Here is a 27,089-nt window from a genome sequence, read left to right as displayed (position 1 = left end):
TGCCTGCCCACAGACGCAACCTGCGATTCACAGTAGTTCACAAGCACTTTCAATTTACCATGCTCATCTTCAGCCTTACCAGTGCCCCTCGGGTGTTCACAAACGTGATGGCAGTGGTTGCAGCTCATTTGCGCAGGTTAGGGGTTTCAGTCTTCCCCTCCCCTGACGACTAGCTGTTGGACACGCCCCAGAAAGTAGTCTCCCACCTTCAGGCTACAGCGAACCTCCTCCACACGCTGGGCTTCACTTTAAACATGCCAAAGTCACACCTGACTCATTCCCAGATGCTCCCTTTCATCGGAGCGGTTCTGGACACAGGTGAGTTTCGGGCCTATCCTCCCTGTAAGGAAATGCCTCCTTGGCATGGTTGCCCCCTGACTTTTTGCCTTTGCTGATGCTATGTTTACAATTGAAAGTGTGCTGAGGCCTGCTAACCAGGCCCCAGCACCAGTGTTCTTTCCCTAACCTGTACTTTTGTATCCACAATTGGCAGACCCTGGCATCCAGATAAGTCCCTTGTAACTGGTACTTCTAGTACCAAGGGCCCTGATGCCAAGGAAGGTCTCTAAGGGCTGCAGCATGTCTTATGCCACCCTGGAGACCTCTCACTCAGCACAGACACACTGCTTGCCAGCTTGTGTGTGCTAGTGAGGACAAAACGAGTAAGTCGACATGGCACTCCCCTCAGGGTGCCATGCCAGCCTCTCACTGCCTATGCAGTATAAGTAAGACACCCCTCTAGCAGGCCTTACAGCCCTAAGGCAGGGTGCACTATACCATAGGTGAGGGTACCAGTGCATGAGCATGGTACCCCTACAGTGTCTAAACAAAACCTTAGACATTGTAAGTGCAGGGTAGCCATAAGAGTATATGGTCTGGGAGTTTGTCAAACACGAACTCCACAGCACCATAATGGCTACACTGAAAACTGGGAAGTTTGGTATCAAACTTCTCAGCACAATAAATGCACACTGATGCCAGTGTACATTTTATTGTAAAATACACCCCAGAGGGCACCTTAGAGGTGCCCCCTGAAACTTAACCGACTATCTGTGTAGGCTGACTAGTTTTAGCAGCCTGGCACAAACCGAGACATGTTGCTGGCCCCATGGGGAGAGTGCCTTTGTCACTCTGAGGCCAGTAACAAAGCCTGCACTGGGTGGAGATGCTAACACCTCCCCCAGGCAGGAATTGTCACACCTGGCGGTGAGCCTCAAAGGCTCACCTCCTTTGTGCCAACCCAGCAGGACACTCCAGCTAGTGGAGTTGCCCGCCCCCTCCGGCCAGGCCCCACTTTTGGCGGCAAGGCCGGAGAAAATAATGAGAAAAACAAGGAGGAGTCACTGGCCAGTCAGGACAGCCCCTAAGGTGTCCTGAGCTGAAGTGACTCTAACTTTTAGAAATCCTCCATCTTGCAGATGGAGGATTCCCCCAATAGGGTTAGGATTGTGACCCCCTCCCCTTGGGAGGAGGCACAAAGAGGGTGTACCCACCCTCAGGGCTAGTAGCCATTGGCTACTAACCCCCCAGACCTAAACACGCCCTTAAATTTAGTATTTAAGGGCTACCCTGAACCCTAGAAAATTAGATTCCTGCAACTACAAGAAGAAGGACTGCCTAGCTGAAAACCCCTGCAGAGGAAGACCAGAAGACGACTACTGCCTTGGCTCCAGAAACTCACCGGCCTGTCTCCTGCCTTCCAAAGATCCTGCTCCAGCGACGCCTTCCAAAGGGACCAGCGACCTCGACATCCTCTGAGGACTGCCCCTGCTTCGAAAAGACAAGAAACTCCCGAGGACAGCGGACCTGCTCCAAGAAAGGCTGCAACTTTGTTTCCAGCAACTTTGAAAGAACCCTGCAAGCTCCCCGCAAGAAGCGTGAGACTTGCAACACTGCACCCGGCGACCCCGACTCGGCTGGTGGAGATCCGACACCTCAGCAGGGACCCCAGGACTACTCTGATACTGTGAGTACCAAAACCTGTCCCCCCTGAGCCCCCACAGCGCCGCCTGCAGAGGGAATCCCGAGGCTTCCCCTGACCGCGACTCTTTGAACCTAAAGTCCCGACGCCTGGGAGAGACCCTGCACCCGCAGCCCCCAGGACCTGAAGGACCGGACTTTCACTGGAGAAGTGACCCCCAGGAGTCCCTCTCCCTTGCCCAAGTGGAGGTTTCCCCGAGGAACCCCCCCCCTTGCCTGCCTGCAGCGCTGAAGAGATCCCGAGATCTCTCATAGACTAACATTGCGAACCCGACGCTTGTTTCTACACTGCACCCGGCCGCCCCCGCGCTGCTGAGGGTGAAATTTCTGTGTGGGCTTGTGTCCCCCCCGGTGCCCTACAAAACCCCCCTGGTCTGCCCTCCGAAGACGCGGGTACTTACCTGCAAGCAGACCGGAACCGGGGCACCCCCTTCTCTCCATTCTAGCCTATGTGTTTTGGGCACCACGTTGAACTCTGCACCTGACCGGCCCTGAGCTGCTGGTGTGGTGACTTTGGGGTTGCTCTGAACCCCCAACGGTGGGCTACCTTGGACCAAGAACTGAACCCTGTAAGTGTCTTACTTACCTGGTAAAACTAACAAAAACTTACCTCCCCCAGGAACTGTGAAAATTGCACTAAGTGTCCACTTTTAAAACAGCTATTTGTCAATAACTTGTAAAGTATACATGCAATTTTTATGATTTGAAGTTCCTAAAGTACTTACCTGCAATACCTTTCGAATGAGATATTACATGTAGAATTTGAACCTGTGGTTCTTAAAATAAACTAAGAAAATATATGTTCGATGGCATCTGTCGCTGTAGATACGCATGTTCAGCAATAGCTCGCCATCTGGTGTTGGGCCGGAGTGTTACAAGTTGTTTTTCTTCGAAGAAGTCTTTCGAGTCACGGGACCGAGTGACTCCTCCTTTTGTCTCCATTGCGCATGGGCGTCGACTCCATCTTCGATTGTTTTTTTTCCGCCATCGGGTTCGGACGTGTTCCTGTCGCTCCGAGTTTCGGAACGGAAAAAATAGTTAATTTCGGAAGATTTTCGTCGGTATTGTTGCGTTCGGGATCGGCGTACTTAGATTCAACACCGCATCGAAGATCGAAGAGCTCCGGTGCCCTTCGGGGTAGTTTTTCGATCCTCCGTCGGGGCCTGGTCGGCCCGACCGCGTGCTGAGGAACGCCGATGGAACGGACCCCGTTCCGTTTCTGCCCCAAATGCCACAATAAATACCCCTACACAGACCAACACTTGGTCTGCAACCTGTGCCTGTCACCTGAGCACAGCGAAGACACCTGCGAGGCCTGTCGTGCGTTCCGGTCCCGAAAAAAGCTCCGAGACCGTCGAGCCAGAAGACTTCAAATGGCGTCCGCACCGACAGCCCGACGGGAGTTCGAGGAACAGGAGGAGGAAGGTACCTTCTCGATCCAAGACTCAGACTCCGAAGGATTCGACGATACACAAACCGTGAGTAAGACGTCGAAAAACACACAGAGAAACATTTACAAGGCCCAGGGGACGCCACTGCCACCAGGCCATGGCTCGACCCATAAATTCGGTGACCGATCGTCGGCACCGAAAAAGGCCAAAACAGTGCCGAGATCGTCCGACTCCGGTCGAGACACCGGCACGCAGCCTTCTCGGGACCGAGAAAGTGCTGGAGACAAGCCTCGACACCGAGATACCGGTGTGGACACGGCTCGACGCCGAGACAGCGGCACCGAAACAGATCGACGCCGAGAGGTTTCGGCCCCGAAAAGGAAAAAAGTCACCTCGGAGCCGAAAAAACACGCAGACAAAGTTTCGACGCCGAAACAAACTGCAAGCGACCCAGCTTCAGGCTCTTATACAGAAGAGCACTCGCTAACCTCCCAAATGCAAAAGCATAGGTTTGAGGAAGAGCTACAAGCAACTGATGTGGACCATACGCAAAAGCGTATCTTCATTCAGCAGGGGACAGGAAAAATAAGCACCCTTCCCCCCATTAGGAGAAAGAGAAGGTTGGAGTTCCAGACGGAACAAGCACCACAACCAAAAGTGGTTAAAAGAATTACACCACCACCCTCTCCTCCGCCCGTGATTAACGTTTCACCAGCACAAACTCCATCTCACTCCCCAGCTCACACCACCATGAGCCAGGGTGACCAAGATCAGGACGCATGGGACCTATACGACGCCCCAGTGTCAGATAACAGCCCGGAGGCCTACCCTACAAAGCCATCTCCACCAGAAGACAGCACCGCGTACTCTCAGGTGGTGGCTAGAGCAGCACAATTTCATAACGTAAGCCTCCACTCAGAACAGGTCGAGGATGATTTCTTGTTCAACACACTCTCCTCCACCCACAGCTCCTACCAAAGCCTGCCTATGCTCCCTGGTATGCTCCGGCACGCAAAAGACATATTTAAGGAGCCGGTCAAAAGTAGGGCAATCACACCACGGGTGGAAAAGAAGTATAAGCCGCCTCCTACGGACCCGGTTTTCATCACTACACAGCTGCCACCAGACTCTGTTGTTGTAGGAGCAGCTAGGAAAAGGGCCAACTCTCACACATCTGGAGATGCACCACCCCCAGATAAAGAAAGCCGCAAGTTCGATGCAGCTGGTAAAAGAGTCGCAGCACAAGCTGCAAACCAGTGGCGCATCGCGAACTCCCAGGCACTACTTGCGCGCTATGACAGAGCCCACTGGGACGAGATGCAACATCTCATTGAACATCTGCCCAAGGACTTCCAAAATAGGGCGAAACAAGTGGTTGAGGAGGGACAGACCATCTCCAACAACCAGATACGTTCCTCCATGGACGCTGCAGATACAGCTGCACGGACAATTAATACATCTGTAACTATCAGACGGCATGCATGGCTCCGAACGTCTGGATTTAAACCAGAGATTCAACAAGCAGTTCTCAATATGCCTTTTAATAAAAAAGAACTGTTCGGTCCAGAAGTGGACACAGCGATTGAGAAACTCAAAAAAGATACGGACACTGCCAAAGCCATGGGCGCACTCTACTCCCCGCAGAGCAGAGGGAATTACAGCACATTCCGTAAAACGCCCTTTCGAGGGGGGTTTCGGGGTCAAAGCACACAAGCCAGCACCTCACAAGCAACACCGTCCACTTACCAGGGACAGTATAGAGGAGGTTTTCGGGGACAATATAGAGGAGGGCAATTCCCTAGAAATAGAGGGAGATTTCAAAGCCCCAAAACCCCTACTACTAAACAATGACTCACATGTCACTCACCCCCTCCACACAACACCAGTGGGGGGAAGAATAGGTCATTATTACAAAGCATGGGAGGAAATCACTACAGACACTTGGGTTCTAGCAATTATCCAACATGGTTATTGCATAGAATTTCTACAATTCCCTCCAAACATACCACCAAAAGCACAAAATTTAACAACACACCATTCCAATCTCCTGGAGATAGAAGTGCAGGCACTATTGCAAAAGAATGCAATCGAATTAGTGCCAAACACACAAATAAACACAGGAGTTTACTCACTGTACTTTCTGATACCAAAGAAGGACAAAACGCTGAGACCAATCCTAGACCTCAGAGTAGTGAACACTTTCATCAAATCAGACCACTTCCACATGGTCACACTACAAGAAGTATTGCCATTGCTAAAACTACACGACTACATGGCAACTTTAGACCTCAAGGATGCTTATTTCCATATACCAATACACCCATCTCACAGGAAATACCTAAGGTTCGTATTCAAAGGAATACATTACCAATTCAAGGTACTGCCTTTCGGATTAACAACCGCACCAAGAGTCTTTACCAAATGTCTAGCGGTAGTCGCTGCACACATAAGAAGGCAGCAAATACATGTGTTCCCATATTTGGACGACTGGCTAATCAAGGCCCATTCGTTCATACAGTGCTCAAATCACACAAATCAGATCATACAAACCCTCTTCAAACTCGGGTTCACCGTCAATTTCACAAAATCCAAAATTCTGCCACGCAAGGTACAACAATACCTGGGAGCCATAATACACATCAAAGGGAGTAGCCACTCCAAGTCCACAAAGAATTCAAAATTTCAACACCATCATACAACGCATGTATCCAACACAAAAGATACAGGCAAAGATGGTATTACAACTCCTAGGCATGATGTCATCATGCATAGCCATTGTCCCAAACGCAAGACTGCACATGAGGCCCTTACAACAATGCCTAGCATCACAGTGGTCTCAAGCACAGGGTCACCTTCTAGATCTGGTGTTAATAGACCGCCAAACTTACCTCTCGCTTCTATGGTGGAACAACATAAATTTAAACAAGGGGCGGCCTTTCCAAGACCCAGTGCCACAATACGTAATAACAACAGATGCTTCCATGACAGGGTGGGGAGCACACCTCAATCAACACAGCATACAAGGACAATGGAACGTACATCAAACAAAACTGCATATCAATCACCTAGAACTGCTAGCAGTTTTTCAAGCACTAAAAGCTTTCCAACCAATAATAGTTCACAAATACATTCTCGTCAAAACAGACAACATGACAACAATGTATTATCTAAACAAGCAGGGAGGGACGCACTCCACGCAGTTAAGCCTGCTAGCACAAAAAATTTGGCATTGGGCAATTCACAACCAAATTCGCCTAATTGCACAGTTTATACCAGGGATACAAAATCAACTCGCAGACAATCTCTCTCGAGATCACCAACAGGTCCACGAATGGGAAATTCACCCCCAAATTCTGAACACTTATTTCAAACTCTGGGGAACACCTCAGATAGACTTGTTTGCGACAAGGGAGAACGCAAAATGCCAAAACTTCGCATCCAGGTACCCACACAAACAATCCCAAGGCAATGCCCTATGGATGAACTGGTCAGGGATATTTGCTTACGCTTTTCCTCCTCTCCCTCTCCTTCCTTACCTGGTAAACAAACTCAGTCAAAGCAAACTCAAACTCATATTGATAGCACCAACTTGGGCAAGGCAACCCTGGTACACAACGCTGCTAGACCTATCAGTGGTACCCTGCATCAAATTGCCCAACAGGCCAGATCTGTTGACACAGCACAACCAAAAGATCAGACACCCAGATCCAGCATCGCTGAATCTAGCAATCTGGCTCCTGAAATCCTAGAATTCGGGCACTTACAACTTACCCAAGAATGTATGGAAGTCATAAAACAAGCAAGAAGGCCATCCACCAGGCACTGCTATGCAAGTAAATGGAAGAGGTTTGTTTGCTACTGCCATATTAATCAAATACAACCATTACACACAACTCCAGAACATGTAGTGGGTTACTTGCTTCACTTACAAAAATCTAACCTGGCTTTCTCTTCCATTAAAATACACCTTGCAGCAATATCTGCATACCTGCAAACTACCTATTCAACTTCCCTATATAAAATACCAGTCATTAAAGCATTCATGGAGGGCCTTAGGAGAATTATACCACCAAGAACACCACCTGTTCCTTCATGGAACCTAAATGTTGTCCTAACTAGACTTATGGGTCCACCTTTTGAACCCATGCACTCCTGCGACATACAGTTCCTAACCTGGAAGGTGGCATTTCTCATCGCCATTACTTCCCTGAGAAGAGTAAGCGAGATTCAGGCGTTTACTATACAGGAACCTTTTATACAACTACACAAAAATAAAGTCGTCCTAAGGACCAATCCTAAATTTTTGCCAAAGGTTATTTCACCGTTCCATCTAAATCAAACAGTGGAACTTCCAGTGTTCTTTCCACAGCCAGATACCGTAGCTGAAAGGGCACTACATACATTAGATGTCAAAAGAGCATTAATGTATTACATTGACAGAACAAAAAACATCAGAAAGACTAAACAACTCTTTATTGCATTTCAAAAACCTCACGCAGGAAACCCAATTTCAAAACAAGGTATAGCCAGATGGATAGTTAAATGCATCCAAATCTGCTACCTTAAAGCTAAACGACAGCTGCCCATTACACCAAGGGCACACTCAACCAGAAAGAAAGGTGCTACCATGGCCTTTCTAGGAAACATCCCAATGCAAGAAATATGTAAGGCAGCCACATGGTCTACGCCTCACACATTCACCAAGCACTACTGTGTAGACGTGTTATCCGCACAACAAGCCACAGTAGGTCAAGCTGTATTAAGGACATTATTTCAGACTACTTCCACTCCTACAGGCTGATCCACCGCTTTTGGGGAAATAACTGCTTACTAGTCTATTGCAGAACATGCGTATCTACAGCGACAGATGCCATCGAACTGAAAATGTCACTTACCCAGTGTACATCTGTTCGTGGCATCAGTCGCAGTAGATTCGCATGTGCCCACCCGCCTCCCCGGGAGCCTGTAGCAGTTTGGAAGTTACCTTCAATTATTTATATATGTATCATCTCAACCTTAAATAGGTGCATACTTAGTCACTCCATTGCATGGGCACTATTACTACAATTCAACTCCTACCTCACCCTCTGCGGGGAAAAACAATCGAAGATGGAGTCGACGCCCATGCGCAATGGAGACAAAAGGAGGAGTCACTCGGTCCCGTGACTCGAAAGACTTCTTCGAAGAAAAACAACTTGTAACACTCCGGCCCAACACCAGATGGCGAGCTATTGCAGAACATGCGAATCTACTGCGACTGATGCCACGAACAGATGTACACTGGGTAAGTGACATTTTCATTTTCTATACAAAAACCTATTGGCTGGATTTGTCTCTGAGTGTGTGTACCTCATTTATTGTCTATGTGTATGTACAACAAATGCTTAACACTACTCCTTGGATAAGCCTACTGCTCGACCACACTACCACAAAATAGAGCATTAGTATTATCTCTTTTTACCACTATTTTACCTCTAAGGGGAACCCTTGGACTCTGTGCATGCTATTCCTTACTTTGAAATAGCACATACAGAGCCAACTTCCTACATTGGTGGATCAGCGGTGGGGTACAAGACTTTGCATTTGCTGGACTACTCAGCCAATACCTGATCACACGACAAATTCCAAAATTGTCATTAGAAATTGATTTTTGCAATTTGAAAAGTTTTCTAAATTCTTAAAAGACCTGCTAGGGCCTTGTGTTAGATCCTGTTTAGCATTTCTTTTAGAGTTTAAAAGTTTGTAAAAGTTTGAATTAGATTCTAGAACCAGTTGTAGATTCTTAAAAAGTATTCCAACTTTTAGAAGCAAAATGTCTAGCACAGATGTGACTGTGGTGGAACTCGACACCACACCTTACCTCCATCTTAAGATGAGGGAGCTAAGGTCACTCTGTAAAATAAAGAAAATAACAATGGGCCCCAAACCTACCAAAATACAGCTCCAGGAGCTTTTGGCAGAGTTTGAAAAGGCCAACCCCTCTGAGGGTGGCAACTCAGAGGAAGAGGATAGTGACTTGGAGGAAAATTCCCCCCTACCAGTCCTATCTAGGGAGAACAGGGTCCCTCAAACCCTGACTCCTAAAATAATAGTCAGAGATGCTGGTTCCCTCACAGGAGAGACCAACACCTCTGAAATCACTGAGGATAGCCCCAGTGAAGAGGACATCCAGTTAGCCAGGATGGCCAAAAGATTGGCTTTGGAAAGACAGATCCTAGCCATAGAGAGGGAAAGACAAGAGATGGGCCTAGGACCCATCAATGGTGGCAGCAACATAAATAGGGTCAGAGATTCTCCTGACATGTTGAAAGTCCCTAAAGGGATTGTAACTAAATATGAAGATGGTGATGACATCACCAAATGGTTCACAGCTTTTGAGAGGGCTTGTGTAACCAGAAAAGTGAACAGATCTCACTGGGGTGCTCTCCTTTGGGAAATGTTCACAGGAAAGTGTAGGGATAGACTCCTCACACTCTCTGGACAAGATGCAGAATCTTATGACCTCATGAAGGGTACCCTGATTGAGGGCTTTGGATTCTCCACTGAGGAGTATAGGATTAGATTCAGGGGGGCTCAAAAATCCTCGAGCCAGACCTGGGTTGACTTTGTAGACTACTCAGTGAAAACACTAGATGGTTGGATTCAAGGCAGTGGTGTAAGTAATTATGATGGGCTGTACAATTTATTTGTGAAAGAACACCTGTTAAGTAATTGTTTCAATGATAAACTGCATCAGCATCTGGTAGACCTAGGACCAATTTCTCCCCAAGAATTGGGAAAGAAGGCGGACCATTGGGTCAAGACAAGGGTGTCCAAGACTTCAACAGGGGGTGACCAAAAGAAAGGGGTCACAAAGACTCCCCAGGGGAAGGGTGATGAGACAACCAAAACTAAAAATAGTAAAGAGTCTTCTACAGGCCCCCAAAAACCTGCACAGGAGGGTGGGCCCAGAGCCTCTTCACAAAACAATGGGTACAAGGGTCAAAACTTTGATCCCAAAAAGGCCTGGTGTCATAGCTGTAAACAGCATGGACACCAAACTGGAGACAAGGCCTGTCCCAAGAAAGGTTCCACTCCAAACTCCCATCCAGGTAACACTGGTATGGCTAGTCTCCAAGTGGGATCAACAGTGTGCCCAGAGCATATCAGGGTCCACACTGAAGCTACTCTAGTTTCTGAGGGTGGGGTGGATTTAGCCACACTAGCTGTCTGGCCGCCTAACATGCAAAAATACAGACAGCAACTCTTAATTAATGGGACTAGAATAGAGGGCCTGAGGGATACAGGTGCCAGTGTCACCATGGTGACAGAGAAACTGGTTTCCCCTGGCCAATACCTGACTGGAAAAACTTACACAGTCACCAACGCTGACAATCAGAGAAAAGTACATCCCATGGCAATGGTTACTTTAGAATGGGGAGGGGTCAATGGCCTGAAACAGGTGGTGGTCTCCTCAAATATCCCAGTGGACTGTCTGCTTGGAAATGACCTGGAGTCCTCAGCATGGGCTGAGGTAGAACTAAAAACCCATGCAGCAATGCTGGGTATCCCTGAACTGGTGTGTGTGAAAACAAGAGCACAATGCAAGGCACAGGGTGAACAAGTAGAGCTGGAGTCTGGAAGAATGGCCCAGCCTACCAAGAGAACAGGAAAGTCAGTTGGGAAACCAACTGCAACACAGCAAAAGAAAGGGAACCTCTCTTCTCAGGAAGAAGTTCTGCCCTCTGAGGGAACTGAGCCTTTGGAGCTTGAACCTTACCAGGTTGAGCTCTTGGGCCCAGGGGGACCCTCAAGGGAGGAGCTGTGTAAGGGACAAGAAACCTGTCCCTCTCTTGAAGGCCTTAGGCAGCAAGCTGCTGAAGAGTCCAAAGGCAAGAAAAATGGAACACATAGGGTCTATTGGGAAGATGGACTCCTGTACACTGAGGCCAGAGACCCCAAACCTGGTGCCACTAGGAGAGTGGTAGTGCCTCAGCTGTTCAGGAAGTTCATCCTAACATTGGCCCATGACATTCCCCTTGCTGGACATTTGGGACAAACCAAGACGTGGGAGAGGTTAGTCAACCACTTCTACTGGCCCAATATGTCCAACATGGTTAAGGAGTTTTGCCTCTCCTGCCCCACCTGTCAAGCCAGTGGTAAGACAGGTGGGCATCCAAAGGCCCCCCTCATTCCACTTCCAGTGGTGGGGGTTCCCTTTGAAAGAGTGGGTGTGGACATAGTTGGTCCACTAGAACCTCCCACAGCCTCAGGAAATATGTATATCCTGGTAGTAGTGGATCATGCTACCAGGTATCCTGAAGCTATTCCCCTTAGGTCGACTACTGCCCCTGCAGTAGCCAAGGCCCTCATTGGTATCTTTACCAGAGTGGGTTTCCCTAAGGAGGTGGTGTCTGACAGAGGTACCAACTTCATGTCAGCATACCTAAAGCACATGTGGAATGAGTGTGGGGTGACTTATAAATTCACTACACCATACCATCCACAAACTAATGGCTTAGTTGAGAGATTCAACAAGACATTAAAGGGCATGATCATGGGGCTCCCAGAAAAACTCAAAAGGAGATGGGATGTCCTCTTGCCATGTCTGCTTTTCGCTTACAGAGAGGTGCCACAGAAGGGAGTAGGATTCTCACCCTTTGAACTTCTGTTTGGTCATCCTGTAAGAGGACCACTTGCTCTTGTTAAAGAAGGCTGGGAGAGACCTCTCCATGAGCCTAAACAAGACATAGTGGACTATGTACTTGGCCTTCGCTCTAGAATGGCAGAGTACATGGAAAAGGCAACCAAAAACCTTGAGGCCAGCCAACAGCTCCAGAAGTTTTGGTATGACCAAAAGGCTGCACTGGTTGAGTTCCAACCAGGGCAGAAAGTCTGGGTTCTGGAGCCTGTGGCTCCCAGGGCACTCCAGGACAAATGGAGTGGCCCTTACCCAGTACTAGAAAGGAAGAGTCAGGTCACCTACCTGGTGGACCTGGGCACAAGCAGGAGCCCCAAGAGGGTGATCCATGTGAACCGCCTTAAGCTCTTCCATGACAGGGCTGATGTCAATCTGTTGATGGTAACAGATGAGGATCAGGAGGCAGAGAGTGAACCTCTCCCTGATCTTCTGTCATCAGACCCAAAAGATGGCACAGTAGATGGAGTGATCTACTCAGACACCCTCTCTGGCCAACAGCAAGCTGATTGTAGGAGAGTCCTACAACAGTTTCCTGAACTCTTCTCCTTAACCCCTGGTCAGACACACCTGTGTACCCATGATGTGGACACAGGAGACAGCATGCCTGTCAAGAACAAAATCTTTAGACAATCTGACCATGTTAAGGAAAGCATCAAGGTGGAAGTCCACAAGATGCTGGAATTGGGAGTAATTGAGCGCTCTGACAGCCCCTGGGCTAGCCCAGTGGTCTTAGTCCCCAAACCTCACACCAAAGATGGAAAGAAAGAGATGAGGTTTTGTGTGGACTACAGAGGGCTCAATTCTGTCACCAAGACAGATGCTCATCCAATTCCAAGAGCTGATGAGCTCATAGACAGATTAGGTGCTGCCAAATTCTTAAGTACCTTTGACTTGACAGCAGGGTACTGGCAAATAAAAATGGCACCTGGAGCAAAAGAGAAAACAGCATTCTCCACACCTGATGGGCATTATCAGTTTACTGTTATGCCCTTTGGTTTAAAGAATGCCCCTGCCACCTTCCAAAGGTTGGTGAATCAAGTCCTTGCTGGCTTGGAGGCCTTTAGCACAGCTTATCTTGATGATATTGCTGTCTTTAGCTCCACCTGGCAGGATCACCTGGTCCACCTGAAGAAGGTTTTGAAGGCTCTGCTATCTGCAGGCCTCTCTATCAAGGCATCCAAATGCCAGATAGGGCAGGGAACTGTGGTTTACTTGGGCCACCTTGTAGGTGGAGGCCAAGTTCAGCCACTCCAACCCAAGATCCAGACTATTCTGGACTGGGTAGCTCCAAAAACCCAGACTCAAGTCAGGGCATTCCTTGGCTTGATTGGGTATTACAGGAGGTTTGTGAAGGGATATGGATCCATTGTGACAGCCCTCACTGAACTCACCTCCAAGAAAATGCCCAAGAAAGTGAACTGGACTGTGGAATGCCAACAGGCCTTTGACACCCTGAAACAAGCAATGTGCTCAGCACCAGTTCTCAAAGCTCCAGATTATTCTAAGCAGTTCATTGTGCAGACTGATGCCTCTGAACATGGGATAGGGGCAGTTTTGTCCCAAACAAATGATGATGGCCTGGACCAGCCTGTTGCTTTCATTAGCAGGAGGTTACTCCCCAGGGAGCAGCGTTGGAGTGCCATTGAGAGGGAGGCCTTTGCTGTGGTTTGGTCCCTGAAGAAGCTGAGACCATACCTCTTTGGGACTCACTTCCTAGTTCAAACTGACCACAGACCTCTCAAATGGCTGATGCAAATGAAAGGTGAAAATCCTAAACTGTTGAGGTGGTCCATCTCCCTACAGGGAATGGACTTTATAGTGGAACACAGACCTGGGACTGCCCATGCCAATGCAGATGGCCTTTCCAGGTTCTTCCACTTAGAAAATGAAGACTCTCTTGGGAAAGGTTAGTCTCATCCTCTTTCGTTTGGGGGGGGGGTTGTGTAAGGAAATGCCTCCTTGGCATGGTTGCCCCCTGACTTTTTGCCTTTGCTGATGCTATGTTTACAATTGAAAGTGTGCTGAGGCCTGCTAACCAGGCCCCAGCACCAGTGTTCTTTCCCTAACCTGTACTTTTGTATCCACAATTGGCAGACCCTGGCATCCAGATAAGTCCCTTGTAACTGGTACTTCTAGTACCAAGGGCCCTGATGCCAAGGAAGGTCTCTAAGGGCTGCAGCATGTCTTATGCCACCCTGGAGACCTCTCACTCAGCACAGACACACTGCTTGCCAGCTTGTGTGTGCTAGTGAGGACAAAACGAGTAAGTCGACATGGCACTCCCCTCAGGGTGCCATGCCAGCCTCTCACTGCCTATGCAGTATAGGTAAGACAGCCCTCTAGCAGGCCTTACAGCCCTAAGGCAGGGTGCACTATACCATAGGTGAGGGTACCAGTGCATGAGCATGGTACCCCTACAGTGTCTAAACAAAACCTTAGACATTGTAAGTGCAGGGTAGCCATAAGAGTATATGGTCTGGGAGTCTGTCAAACACGAACTCCACAGCACCATAATGGCTACACTGAAAACTGGGAAGTTTGGTATCAAACTTCTCAGCACAATAAATGCACACTGATGCCAGTGTACATTTTATTGTAAAATACACCCCAGAGGGCACCTTAGAGGTGCCCCCTGAAACTTAACCGACTATCTGTGTAGGCTGACTAGTTTTAGCAGCCTGCCACAAACCGAGACATGTTGCTGGCCCCATGGGGAGAGTGCCTTTGTCACTCTGAGGCCAGTAACAAAGCCTGCACTGGGTGGAGATGCTAACACCTCCCCCAGGCAGGAATTGTCACACCTGGCGGTGAGCCTCAAAGGCTCACCTTCTTTGTGCCAACCCAGCAGGACACTCCAGCTAGTGGAGTTGCCCGCCCCCTCCGGCCAGGCCCCACTTTTGGCGGCAAGGCCGGAGAAAATAATGAGAAAAACAAGGAGGAGTCACTGGCCAGTCAGGACAGCCCCTAAGGTGTCCTGAGCTGAAGTGACTCTAACTTTTAGAAATCCTCCATCTTGCAGATGGAGGATTCCCCCAATAGGGTTAGGATTGTGACCCCCTCCCCTTGGGAGGAGGCACAAAGAGGGTGTACCCACCCTCAGGGCTAGTAGCCATTGGCTACTAACCCCCCAGACCTAAACACGCCCTTAAATTTAGTATTTAAGGGCTACCCTGAACCCTAGAAAATTAGATTCCTGCAACTACAAGAAGAAGGACTGCCTAGCTGAAAACCCCTGCAGAGGAAGACCAGAAGACGACTACTGCCTTGGCTCCAGAAACTCACCGGCCTGTCTCCTGCCTTCCAAAGATCCTGCTCCAGCGACGCCTTCCAAAGGGACCAGCGACCTCGACATCCTCTGAGGACTGCCCCTGCTTCGAAAAGACAAGAAACTCCCGAGGACAGCGGACCTGCTCCAAGAAAGGCTGCAACTTTGTTTCCAGCAACTTTGAAAGAACCCTGCAAGCTCCCCGCAAGAAGCGTGAGACTTGCAACACTGCACCCGGCGACCCCGACTCGGCTGGTGGAGATCCGACACCTCAGGAGGGACCCCAGGACTACTCTGATACTGTGAGTACCAAAACCTGTCCCCCCTGAGCCCCCACAGCGCCGCCTGCAGAGGGAATCCCGAGGCTTCCCCTGACCGCGACTCTTTGAACCTAAAGTCCCGACGCCTGGGAGAGACCCTGCACCCGCAGCCCCCAGGACCTGAAGGACCGGACTTTCACTGGAGAAGTGACCCCCAGGAGTCCCTCTCCCTTGCCCAAGTGGAGGTTTCCCCGAGGAACCCCCCCCCTTGCCTGCCTGCAGCGCTGAAGAGATCCCGAGATCTCTCATAGACTAACATTGCGAACCCGACGCTTGTTTCTACACTGCACCCGGCCGCCCCCGCGCTGCTGAGGGTGAAATTTCTGTGTGGGCTTGTGTCCCCCCCGGTGCCCTACAAAACCCCCCTGGTCTGCCCTCCGAAGACGCGGGTACTTACCTGCAAGCAGACCGGAACCGGGGCACCCCCTTCTCTCCATTCTAGCCTATGTGTTTTGGGCACCACGTAGAACTCTGCACCTGACCGGCCCTGAGCTGCTGGTGTGGTGACTTTGGGGTTGCTCTGAACCCCCAACGGTGGGCTACCTTGGACCAAGAACTGAACCCTGTAAGTGTCTTACTTACCTGGTAAAACTAACAAAAACTTACCTCCCCCAGGAACTGTGAAAATTGCACTAAGTGTCCACTTTTAAAACAGCTATTTGTCAATAACTTGTAAAGTATACATGCAATTTTTATGATTTGAAGTTCCTAAAGTACTTACCTGCAATACCTTTCGAATGAGATATTACATGTAGAATTTGAACCTGTGGTTCTTAAAATAAACTAAGAAAAGATATTTTTCTATACAAAAACCTATTGGCTGGATTTGTCTCTGAGTGTGTGTACCTCATTTATTGTCTATGTGTATGTACAACAAATGCTTAACACTACTCCTTGGATAAGCCTACTGCTCGACCACACTACCACAAAATAGAGCATTAGTATTATCTCTTTTTACCACTATTTTACCTCTAAGGGGAACCCTTGGACTCTGTGCATTCTATTCCTTACTTTGAAATAGCACATACAGAGCCAACTTCCTACACTCCCGAAAAGTGAGTCCAGGATACTCAGGCTATGATTCCGATGTTTCAGCTTCTATCCTGGATTTCAGTGAAAATGACTGAGGCTGCTGGGTCTCATGGCCTCCTACATTCTGCTAGTGACACAAGCCAGGTGGCATATGCAGCCTCTGCAGTGGGACTTGAAGTTCCAGTGGGCGCAGCATCAGAGGAATCTCTGTGACATGGTCCAGATAGCGGAGGGGACTGCGAAAGATCTGCAGTGATGGCTTTCGAATCAGGATTGGGTCAGTGGCAGATCCCTCTCCCTTCCCCAACAAGATCTGACAGTAAAGACAGACGCATCACTCCTGGGATGGGGCGTCCACATGGGAGAGGCGAAGATCAGAGGTCTCTGGTTTCCGGTGGAGTCTGGACTCCAATCAGTCATCTGGAGCTCCAGGCGATCAGGCTTTAATTGAAAGCATTCCATCCCTCTCTCAAAAGGAAAGTGGTGCAGGTGTTCACGGACAACACTACTGCTATGTGGTTTTGCAACAAACTGGGCACAGTAGGGTCCTAAACCTCTGGACATGGCTGGCACATCAGGGCATTACCCTGGTGGTTCATCATCTGGCTGGCTCTCTACACCAGAGTAGACCAACTCAGCTGTCTTTCGATCAAGAACAGCATCTTTTATCTGTAGGTGGCGCAAGGTCTCTTAGCAGTGGGGAGGGAGAGCCTTGGTTAGATCTGTTCACCTCCACAGAGAATTCGCAATGTCCGCTGTTTTGTGCCTTGGAGTTTCCAAGGCGGCACTCGCTCGGCGATGGTTTCCATCTCAAATGGAACTTAGGCCTTGTAAGGAAATGGCTCCCTGTTGCAGTTACCCCCCACTTTTTGCCTGATACTGATGCTGACTTGACTGAGAAGTGTGCTGGGACCCTGCTAACCAGGCCCCAGCACCAGTGTTCTTTCACCTAAAATGTACCATTGTCTCCACAATTGGCACAACCCTGGCACCCAGGTAAGTCCCTTGTAACTGGTACCCCTGGTACCAAGGGCCATGATGCCAGGGAAGGTCTCTAAGGGCTGCAGCATGTCTTATGCCACCCTAGGGACCCCTCACTCTGCACAGACACACTGCTTGCCAGCTTGTGTGTGCTGGTGGGGAGAAAATGACTAAGTCGACATGGCACTCCCCTCAGGGTGCCATGCCAACCTCACACTGCCTGTGGCATAGGTAAGTCACCCCTCTAGCAGGCCTTACAGCCCTAAGGCAGGATGCACTATACCACAGGTGAGGGCATAGGTGCATGAGCACTATGCCCCTACAGTGTCTAAGCAAAACCTTAGACATTGTAAGTGCAGGGTAGCCATAAGAGTATATGGTCTGGGAGTCTGTCAAAAACGAACTCCACAGCTCCATAATGGCTACACTGAATACTGGAAAGTTTGGTATCAAACTTCTCAGAATAATAAACCCACACTGATGCCAGTGTTGGATTTATTAAAAAATGCACACAGAGGGCATCTTAGAGATGCCCCCTGTATTTTACCCAATTGTTCAGTGCAGGACTGACTGGTCTCTGCCAGCCTGCTGCTGAGACGAGTTTCTGACCCCATGTGGTGAGGCCTTTGTTCTCTCTGAGGACAGAAACAAAAGCCTGCTCTGGGTGGAGGTGCTTCACACCTCCCCCTTGCAGGAACTGTAACACCTAGCATTGAGCCTCAAAGGCTCAGGCTTCGTGTTACAATGCCCCAGGGCACTCCAGCTAGTGGAGATGCCCGCCCCCTGGACACAGCCCCAACTTTTGGCGGCAAGTCCAGGAGAGCTAATGAGAAAAACAAGGAGGAGTCACTGGCCAGTCAGGACTGCCCCTAAGGTGTCCTGAGCTGAGGTGACTCTGACTTTTAGAAATCCTCCATCTTGCAGATGGAGGATTCCCCCAATAGGATTAGGGATGTGCCCCCCCCCCCCCCCCCCCCCCCTCAGGGAGGAGGCACAAAGAGGGTGTAGCCACCCTCAGGGCTAGTAGCCATTGGCTACTAACCCCCCAGATCTAAACACACCCCTAAATTCATTATTTAGGGGCTCCCCAGAACCTAGGAACTCAGATTCCTGCAACCTAAGAAGAGGACTGCTAAGCTGAAAAACCCTGCAGAGAAGACGGAGACACCAACTGCTTTGGCCCCAGCTCTACCGGCCTGTCTCCCTCCCTTCTAAAGACACTGCTCCAGCGACGCTTTCCCCAGGGACCAGCGACCTCTGAATCCTCAGAGGACTGCCCTGCTCTAGAAGGACCAAGAAACTCCCGAGGACAGCGGCCCTGTTCACCCAAGACTGCAACTTTGTTTCCAAAGGAGCAACTTTAAAACAACGGCATCTACCCCCGGAAGCGTGAGACTTGCCACTCTGCACCCGACGCCCCCGGCTCGACTTGTGGAGAAACAACACTTCAGGGAGGACTCCCCGGCGACTGCGAGACAGTGAGTAACCAGAGTTGTCCCCCCTGAGCCCCCACAGCGACGCCTGCAGAGGGAATCCTGAGGCTCCCCCTGACCGCGACTGCCTGACTCCCAGATCCCGACACCTGGTAAGGACTCTGCACCCGCAGCCCCCAGGACCTGAAAGATCGGAACTCCAGTGCAGGAGTGACCCCAAGGAGGCCCTCTCCCTTGCCCAGGTGATGGGTACCCCGAGGAGCCCCCCCCTTGCCTGCCTGTATCGCTGAAGAGACCCCTTAGTCTCCCATTGATTTCCATTAGAAACCCGACGTGTGTTTGCACACTGCACCCGGCCGCCCCGTGCTGCTGAGGGTGTACTTTCTGTGCTAACTTGTGTCCCCCCCGGTGCCCTACAAAACCCCCCTGGTCTGCCCTCCGAAGACGCGGGTACTTACCTGCTGGCAGACTGGAACCGGGGCACCCCCTTCTCCATTGAAGCCTATACGTTTTGGGCACCACTTTGACCTCTGCACCCGACCGGCCCTGAGCTGCTGGTGTGGTAACTTTGGGGTTGCTCTGAACCCCCAACGGTGGGCTACCTTGGACCCAAACTTGAACCCCGTAGGTGGTTTACTTACCTGCAAAAACTAACTAACTCTTACTCCCCCCAGGAACTGTTGAAAATTGCACTGACTACTTTTAAAATAGCTATATGTGATTTATTTGAAAAGTGTACATGCTATTTTGATTATTCAAAGTTCCTAATGTACCTACCTGCAATACTTTTCATTTGAAGTATTACATGTAAAATTTGAACCTGTGGTACTTAAAATAAACTAAGAAAAGATATTTTTCTATACAAAAACCTATTGGCCTGGAATTGTCTCTGTGTGTGTGTTCCTCATTTATTGCTTGTGTATGTACAACAAATGCTTAACACTACTCCTTTGATAAGCCTACTGCTCGACCACACTACCACAAAATAGAGCATTAGTATTATCTCTTTTTGCCACTTTCTTACCTCTAAGGGGAACCCTTGGACTCTGTGCATACTATTCCTTACTTTTAAATAGTGCATACAGAGCCAACTTCCTAAAAGGCCTCCTTACGCCTTCCCGCCTATACCAGTTCTGTCCAGAGTTCTGAAGAATATCAAGAACGACTTGGCCCGAGTAATCCTTGTGGCTAGGAACTGGGCACAGAGTATGGTATCCAGAGCTATTGAACCACAGATCCTCCAGTTAGATTGCCTCTTTGGGATGATCTTCTGTCACAGCAACAGGGGGTGGTCCTACACCTGAATCTGTCCAATCTTCGCCTTCATGTGTGGAGATTGAACAGTGGCATTTGACAGCTTTTGACCTTCCACCTGAAGTCTGATGTTATCTTGGCAGCAAGGCATCCCTCCACCAAAACGGTGTACACCTATCGTTTGCATACATTTGTGGCATGGTGTACTAACAAGTCTGTTGATCCTCTCTCTGAAGTTCTTTTGTTCATCCTCTTTTTCTTAACAGGGCTCTGCTTTGGGCACTCATCGGCTATCTCAGCTTTTCTTAGATTGCCTGACCAGCCTTGTCTTTTTAAGTCTCCTATTGTGGGTAGATCACTCAAGGGGCTCACCCGTTTGTTTCCTCCCACACCGTTTATCATGCCTCAGGGGGACCTGAATCTTGTTCTTACTTATTTGATTTGTGCACCCTTTGAGCCTTTACGCAATTGTCCTTTGCGGCTCCTTACTCTTAAAACTGCATTTCTTGTTGCCATCACCTCTGCTCGCAGAGTGAGTAAAATTGAGACTCTTTCTTCAAAGGCCCCATTTTTGTCTGTTTTCTGTGATGAAGTGGTGCTCCGTACAATGGCCTCCTTCCTACTCAAAGTAGTCACACCTTTTCATGCAGGCCAATCCATCACTTTGCCTACTTTTTAGGCACCCCCACATCCTTCTCATGAAGAGGAGAGACTCCGCCGTCTGAATCCAAAATGAGCGTTGGCGTTCTACCTCAATCGTACCAAAGATTTCCAGGTGGAGGATCAACTCTTTGTTGGATATGTGGGTGTGAAGAAAGCATACCACCACACAATGGGTACTACTTTGCATCACAATGTGCTACGCTTTGGCTAAAAAGCAACCCAGTGAGGGCTTGCATGCTCACTCCACCAAAGCAACTGCTGCTACCACAGCGTTAGCATGCAGAGTTCCTGTCCTGGATAGCTGTCAAGCAGCAACATGGGCATCCCTGCACGTTTACAAAGCATTACTGCCTGGATAGTCGGGTCCGCAGAGACGGCTGCTTTGGTCGTTCAGTCCTGCAGGACTTCCTAGTATGATCTTGGTTCGCACCCCACCACTGAGGATGGTATTGCTTGGGAATCTGCAACTAGAAGTCTCTATCAGATGAACAAGTTACTTACCTTCGTTAACGATTTATCAGGTAGAGACATATTCTAGTTGCAGATTCCTTACCGACCAACCCATTCTCCCTGCTTGCGAACTGATTTCTAGGGACAGGGATTCCCCTTTCAAGGCCTTAGTTTTTGGCACACCATTTTCAGTGTTCATGGTTCCGTGCTTTGTTGTAGAAAGTCGTGAAAAGAAACTGAAGTCACTACGCCGAGGTGGCACCTATATATGACCCTTACGTCATCACGGTGACCACAACGCCAACAGCGGACACGGAGTCGACTGACACCACCTGTGCGCAAGGGTATTGCTCGAAGAAAAATCTCCGGATCCAGTCTGACGCCTGTGGAAATTCTAAGGTAAGGAATCGGCAACTAGAATGTCTCTACCAGATAAATCGTTACAGAATGTAAGTAACTTGTTCTTATTCCACCACTTCAGCTATTCACGAATTTTACTGGGGGTGAAGGCAGTCTGCTCTTTTAAAATAAGTTCATCCACACACAAAGTAGTCCCCTTCTGTACTTGAGACTACTATGGCAGTCTATGCGTGTTAAGACCAAAACATTTTGATTGCAGCCAATTGCAGGCGCATGTCTTTGTGGATGAGAAAAGTTTACCAACGCTAGATTAGATATTAATTCCATTCTATGCTCAAAACGTTTTCAGGCTCAGACGTGTTTGTATGTATTGGTCATGTGGACAAGAAGTGAGGAGCCGGACTGAACTCTGAAAAAATGCCTTTAGGAGATTGCTGGTGGACAGTGGTATTCAGTTTCACTTTAGGAGTGAAACGGTACCGAGTGTATCACTGTTGATTCTTCTGTTAAACATACTCTTCGTAAAAGTTCTTGGTGTACTTGAACATGCTTGATGGTCGATGAAGAGAAAGATAAATCTGTGTCATAAAAAAAGCTGATTGCAGTTCATCATTTAATTCATAAATGCAAAGGGTATGGATTTATTTCCTTTTGGCCATTTACCTTTGCTTTTATGAACTTGTATAGGCTGAATTGTTTTGCTTTGCCTCATGTTATGTACCAAAGGTATCACAATACGTTTTTTCACTCTATAGTTTATGCTTTTGATTTTTGTCCTAAGCATATCTCTTCTTTTTGTAATATTGATCATTCTATTGTAGCAGTATAGTAAAAAAAGTATTTCAAATTTTTCAAAAAAGTAATGAATTGACTTAAATATTGTTAGAACTACACTTTTGCCTTGTTCTGCTGATATAATCATAGAATTTTTTTAAAACTTATTGTTGGTCTTCCACAGAAACAAATGGCCCATGGTTCAAACTTGTCCGTTAGTTTACTTGGGTGACATTTTTGAACATCTCTCCTCCTGTTAGGCCTCTTACTCACTCCTTGCAATAAAAGCTAAGATATTACTCAATACATCGCCCTAAAAATGCTATTTCTTAACAAGATGCAGAATTGATACTTTATTCATGATGTGAAATTACCCTCTCTTGTCTGTAGACTTTTACTGACTTGTAGGGCTGTCTTAACACTTAAGACTTCTGTTTTGATAAAATTATTTTTATGATTTCCATTTTTACCTTTGCCTTGTTTCAGAAGTCTATCTGATATGTGATTGTCACTCATGATGGCTGAATTTCATGATTATTTTATCACTTGTGCTGCTTTAGCTAAAGAAAGTGAAGATAAGGAGAATCTTCCGAAGAGGACAACAGGAGGTGGATTCAAATTCACATTTTCCCATTCTGGCAGCACAGCCAATGGTGCGAATAATTCTCATAACAAATCTGTGGCTGCTCAGACTCCACCAGCAGGTTCTAATGGCTCTGCATCGAAAAATGTAAATCTGAATGCAACAGCCACAACTCCTAAGGTGAGACGGTTCTGTTTTTTTTTTTCCCCCCTTTGGTTATGTAGTTATACGCATCACTTGCTTCATAATGTTCTTAAGGCTTTCTTAGTCAGTTTTTTAATCTTTACAATGTTAATTGCAGTACGCTTAGCCACCTTTACCTGCCTGTGTTCTAAACCCTGCCCCTCTTCCTCCGGTCACCCCTCCCCCCAAACAGTATCCATGTTGGATTGTTTTCACTGTAGTGCACAGGGTGATCTTGGTAAGGTTCTTACATTTTAGAAGCTTTTATAGTGAAAGAAAACTACAGGTGTATTCAGTTTTTTTTGTTTTGTTATTCATTTGTTGGAGTTTATTTTCAGTGTTGTGAACTGCTACTTGCTCCTGACAGTGACTGAAAAACATGGCTGGCCTCACCATACCGTTAAGAAATCTAGCTAGCACCATGGCAATTGAGTACTGATGTATTGTCTTTATCTTTATAATGTGGAGGACTATTACTCCCACCAGTCGGAGTTTCGCCATCAGAAATGGGAAATTTAGACCGAGGCCTTTTTTTCAGAGCATGCATTTATATTTCTTCATTGAACGAAACACAGCAAGGCGCTGGTCCACTGCAGTGACATATGCTTAGTCAATGGCAAATCAGTCAATCATGGATTTGTAAAGCGCAGCTAATCACCCATAGGGTCTAAAGGTGCTATTTGTGGGCATGCTACTCAGTCGAAGAGCCAGGTCTTCAGGACCTTCCTGAACTGCATCAGTGATGCGGTCTGTCTCAGCAAGCTTTCCATGTCCGCTTTCCATGTCCGGGCTGCTAGGTAGGAGAAGGATCTTCCTCCTGCTGTGCTTTTCTGGATCTTGGGGACGGCTGCAAGGGTGAGCTGGGAGGAACAGAGACGTCTGTTGGGTACGTAGAAGGTGAGGTGGTGGTTGAGGTATGCTGGTCCTACGTTGTGCAGTGCCTTGTACATGTGGATTATGAGTTTGTATGTGATGCGCTTGTTGACTGGGAGCCAGTGTAGGTCACTGAGGTGGGAGTTGTGGCTGTGTCGGAGGATATCCAGGATGAGTCGGGCTGCTCCATTCTGGACTCTTTGAAGTCTTGATTGAGGTTTCTGGGAGATGCCAGCATAGAGTGCGTTGCTGTAGTCTAGTTTGCTGGTGATGAGTGTGTGGGTGACTGTCTTCCTTGTGTCGGAGGGAATCCCCTTGAAAATCTTCTGCAGGAGTCGGAGGGTGTGAAACCATGACGAAGAGATGGCGTTAACTTGGCGAGTCATGGATAGTGAGGAGTCCAGGATAATGCCCCGGTTGAGCACATGGTCTGTGGGGGCGATTCCCAGAGTGGCAGTCCACCAGGAATCTTTCCAGGCAGAAGGGGTGGAGCCGATTACGAGGCTCTGTCTTGTTCAAGTTGAGCTTGAGGCAGCTTGCCTCCATCCAGGCAGCAACTGCTCTCATCCTATTGTGGACATTTTTCTTGGCCTGAGCAGAGTCCTCAAACAGAGAGAGGATCAGTTGAGTGTTGTCGGCATTGGAAACTGTTAGGTGATCTTGACAAGCCGGGCAAGTCACTGCTGATCTCAAGACTAAGAGAGCTCTACCTAAACGTAGGTGTTGTTCCAGTAGCAAGACACCAGATCACATTTTACCCCAGGAAGTTATACTCCAGGATAAGAAGTGATGTACCTCTTCCCTGATATCCTTTTGCAAGGACTGCCAAAGTTCCCCGGGTTTTACACAGGGGAAGATTTTGTGCCTTGGCTTAAGTAGGTCTATACATAGGGCTCTTTTTTCCAAGAACGCCAGCTGTCAACGTTCCACCAGCTCCATCAAGACTTGTATTCTTTCAGGTCAGTTTCCTCCTACAAGGACAGCTCCTAGCTACATGTCAACTCCTGAGGAGCACAGTGGACGAGGAATCCGTCCCCACCCCCCCTTTCAACCGCTCCCTCATATTCTTGCTACATACTAGGGGTGCCAGACAATACCTAATTACGTGGCTCTACAAAGCCTTCATAGAGCACGTGGGCGTCTCGTTAGTGCCCCTCACCAGAAATAGAAAGAAGACTTAATTCATCCCTGCCATGACAGATTGGAAGAAATCTCCACAGCTCGTCTCACGCGCAATGCACGATGCAGGACCATACAGTACATAGTTCCCCATAGGGCCTACCTTACGCTGTCCAGGTTGAGTCACATCTTCCCCAAAGCTCATCTCAGTTATCCCAAATGTCAATCCGCTGTTGCTGACCTGCAAAACATGATGTAGTCCTGCCCCTCCCTCACCCACTACTGGCGCACTATCCATGACACTCTGGCCGCAATCACAAAAACTGCCTAATCTAGTCACATGGGAGGCAATTGCCCTGGACATTTACAAATGCAGGAAAAACCACAAGGTACGCGTGAGGTTTTGCAAACCTGGCCCTTTTAAAGGCCACACAAACCGTCATGATACATTGGAGGGCAAACCAACCCCCAGCTGTCTCCCTGTGGCAGAAGACGCTCCTTAGATGGTCGAAGTAGAGAGCCTAGCCCTCCATTACAAAGAAGCCAGCCATCTTCGCAAGCGACAGGTAGCATCTGCCTGGGACACAATGCTTACCCAGTGCTGAGAACTAGAGCACAAGGATGCCCCTCCCGTGGAGGGCCTGTAATCCAATTAATCAAACTTTTCTTTCCTGGTTCCCAGGCCTTTCCTGTTGGTATGGAGTGCAACGAAATGCCCTCCGAAGTCGTGGGTACTTACCTGCTGACAGACTGGAACCGGGGCACCCCCTTCTCCATTGAAGCCTATGCGTTTTTGGCACCACTTTGACCTCTGCACCTGACCAGCCCTGAGCTGCTGGTGTGGTAACTTTGGGGTTGCCCTGAACCCCCAACGGTGGGCTACTTTGGACCCAACTTTGAACCCTGTAGGTGCTTTACTTACCTGCAAAACTAACCAATACTTACTTCCCCCAGGAACTGTTGAATTTTGCACTTGTCATGTTTTAAAATAGCTTATTGCCATTTTTGCCAAAACTGTACATGGTATTGTGTTGATTCAAAGTTCCTAAGGTACCTGAGTGAAATACCTTTCATTTAAAGTATTGTTTGTAAATCTTGAACCTGTGGTTCTTAAAATAAGCTAAGAAAATATATTTTTTCTATATAAAAACCTATTGGCCTGGAATTGTCTTTGAGTGTGTGTTCCTCATTTATTGCCTGTGTGTGTACAACAAATGCTTAACACTACCCTCTGATAAGCCTACTGCTCGACCACACTACCACAAAATATGGCATTAGAATTATCTCTTTTTGCCACTATCTTACCTCTAAAGGGAACCCTTGGACTCTGTGCATGATATTTCTTACTTTGAAATAGTACATACAGAGGCAACTTCCTACAGTTATCATATGTGGCATAGTTTTGAATCTGGCCCTTTCTGCTTGGCCACTTCAGATGTTTGCCTTCCTTTGCTTAACCTGTATTTGTTGGCTTGTAGAACTCTGGGCACTTTTTTTCGTACAAACCAGTAGTAAAGTGCTTATCCTCTCCCTTCTTAACATGCCAAAGTTGGCCTACACTTGATTGTTATATTTGATTTACCTATATCCCTAGTGAATAATACTACATGTACCCGGGGCCTATACACTAAATGCTACTAGTAGGTTGTAGCACACATTGTGCCAAACAGAAAATTAGCACTGTAAAACATGCTACTGTAGCTTGTACAATTTTAAATAGCCATTTTGACCTGGCCAAAGGAACCTTT

The 27,089-nt window shown here is 48.1% G+C and overlaps 1 protein-coding gene across 7 annotated transcripts in view; it reads left to right on the top strand.

The window, feature by feature from the left end:
• PPP4R3B (protein phosphatase 4 regulatory subunit 3B) overlaps positions 1 to 27,089 on the top strand; it is a 428,645-nt gene that overhangs the window by 379,114 nt on the left and 22,442 nt on the right. For all 7 annotated transcript variants that reach the window (XM_069234360.1, XM_069234358.1, XM_069234359.1 and 4 more), the window contains exon 15: positions 23,144 to 23,346. In XM_069234360.1, the coding sequence (XP_069090461.1) occupies positions 23,144 to 23,346 (203 nt within the window). The remainder of the gene's footprint in view (positions 1 to 23,143; positions 23,347 to 27,089) is intronic.

Source organism: Pleurodeles waltl, chromosome 5 (genome assembly GCF_031143425.1).
Source record: "Pleurodeles waltl isolate 20211129_DDA chromosome 5, aPleWal1.hap1.20221129, whole genome shotgun sequence".
NCBI classification, from domain to species: Eukaryota; Metazoa; Chordata; class Amphibia; order Caudata; family Salamandridae; genus Pleurodeles; species Pleurodeles waltl.
The sequence above is the reverse complement of the archived record's forward strand: the minus strand, read 5'-3'. Positions and strand labels throughout refer to the sequence as shown.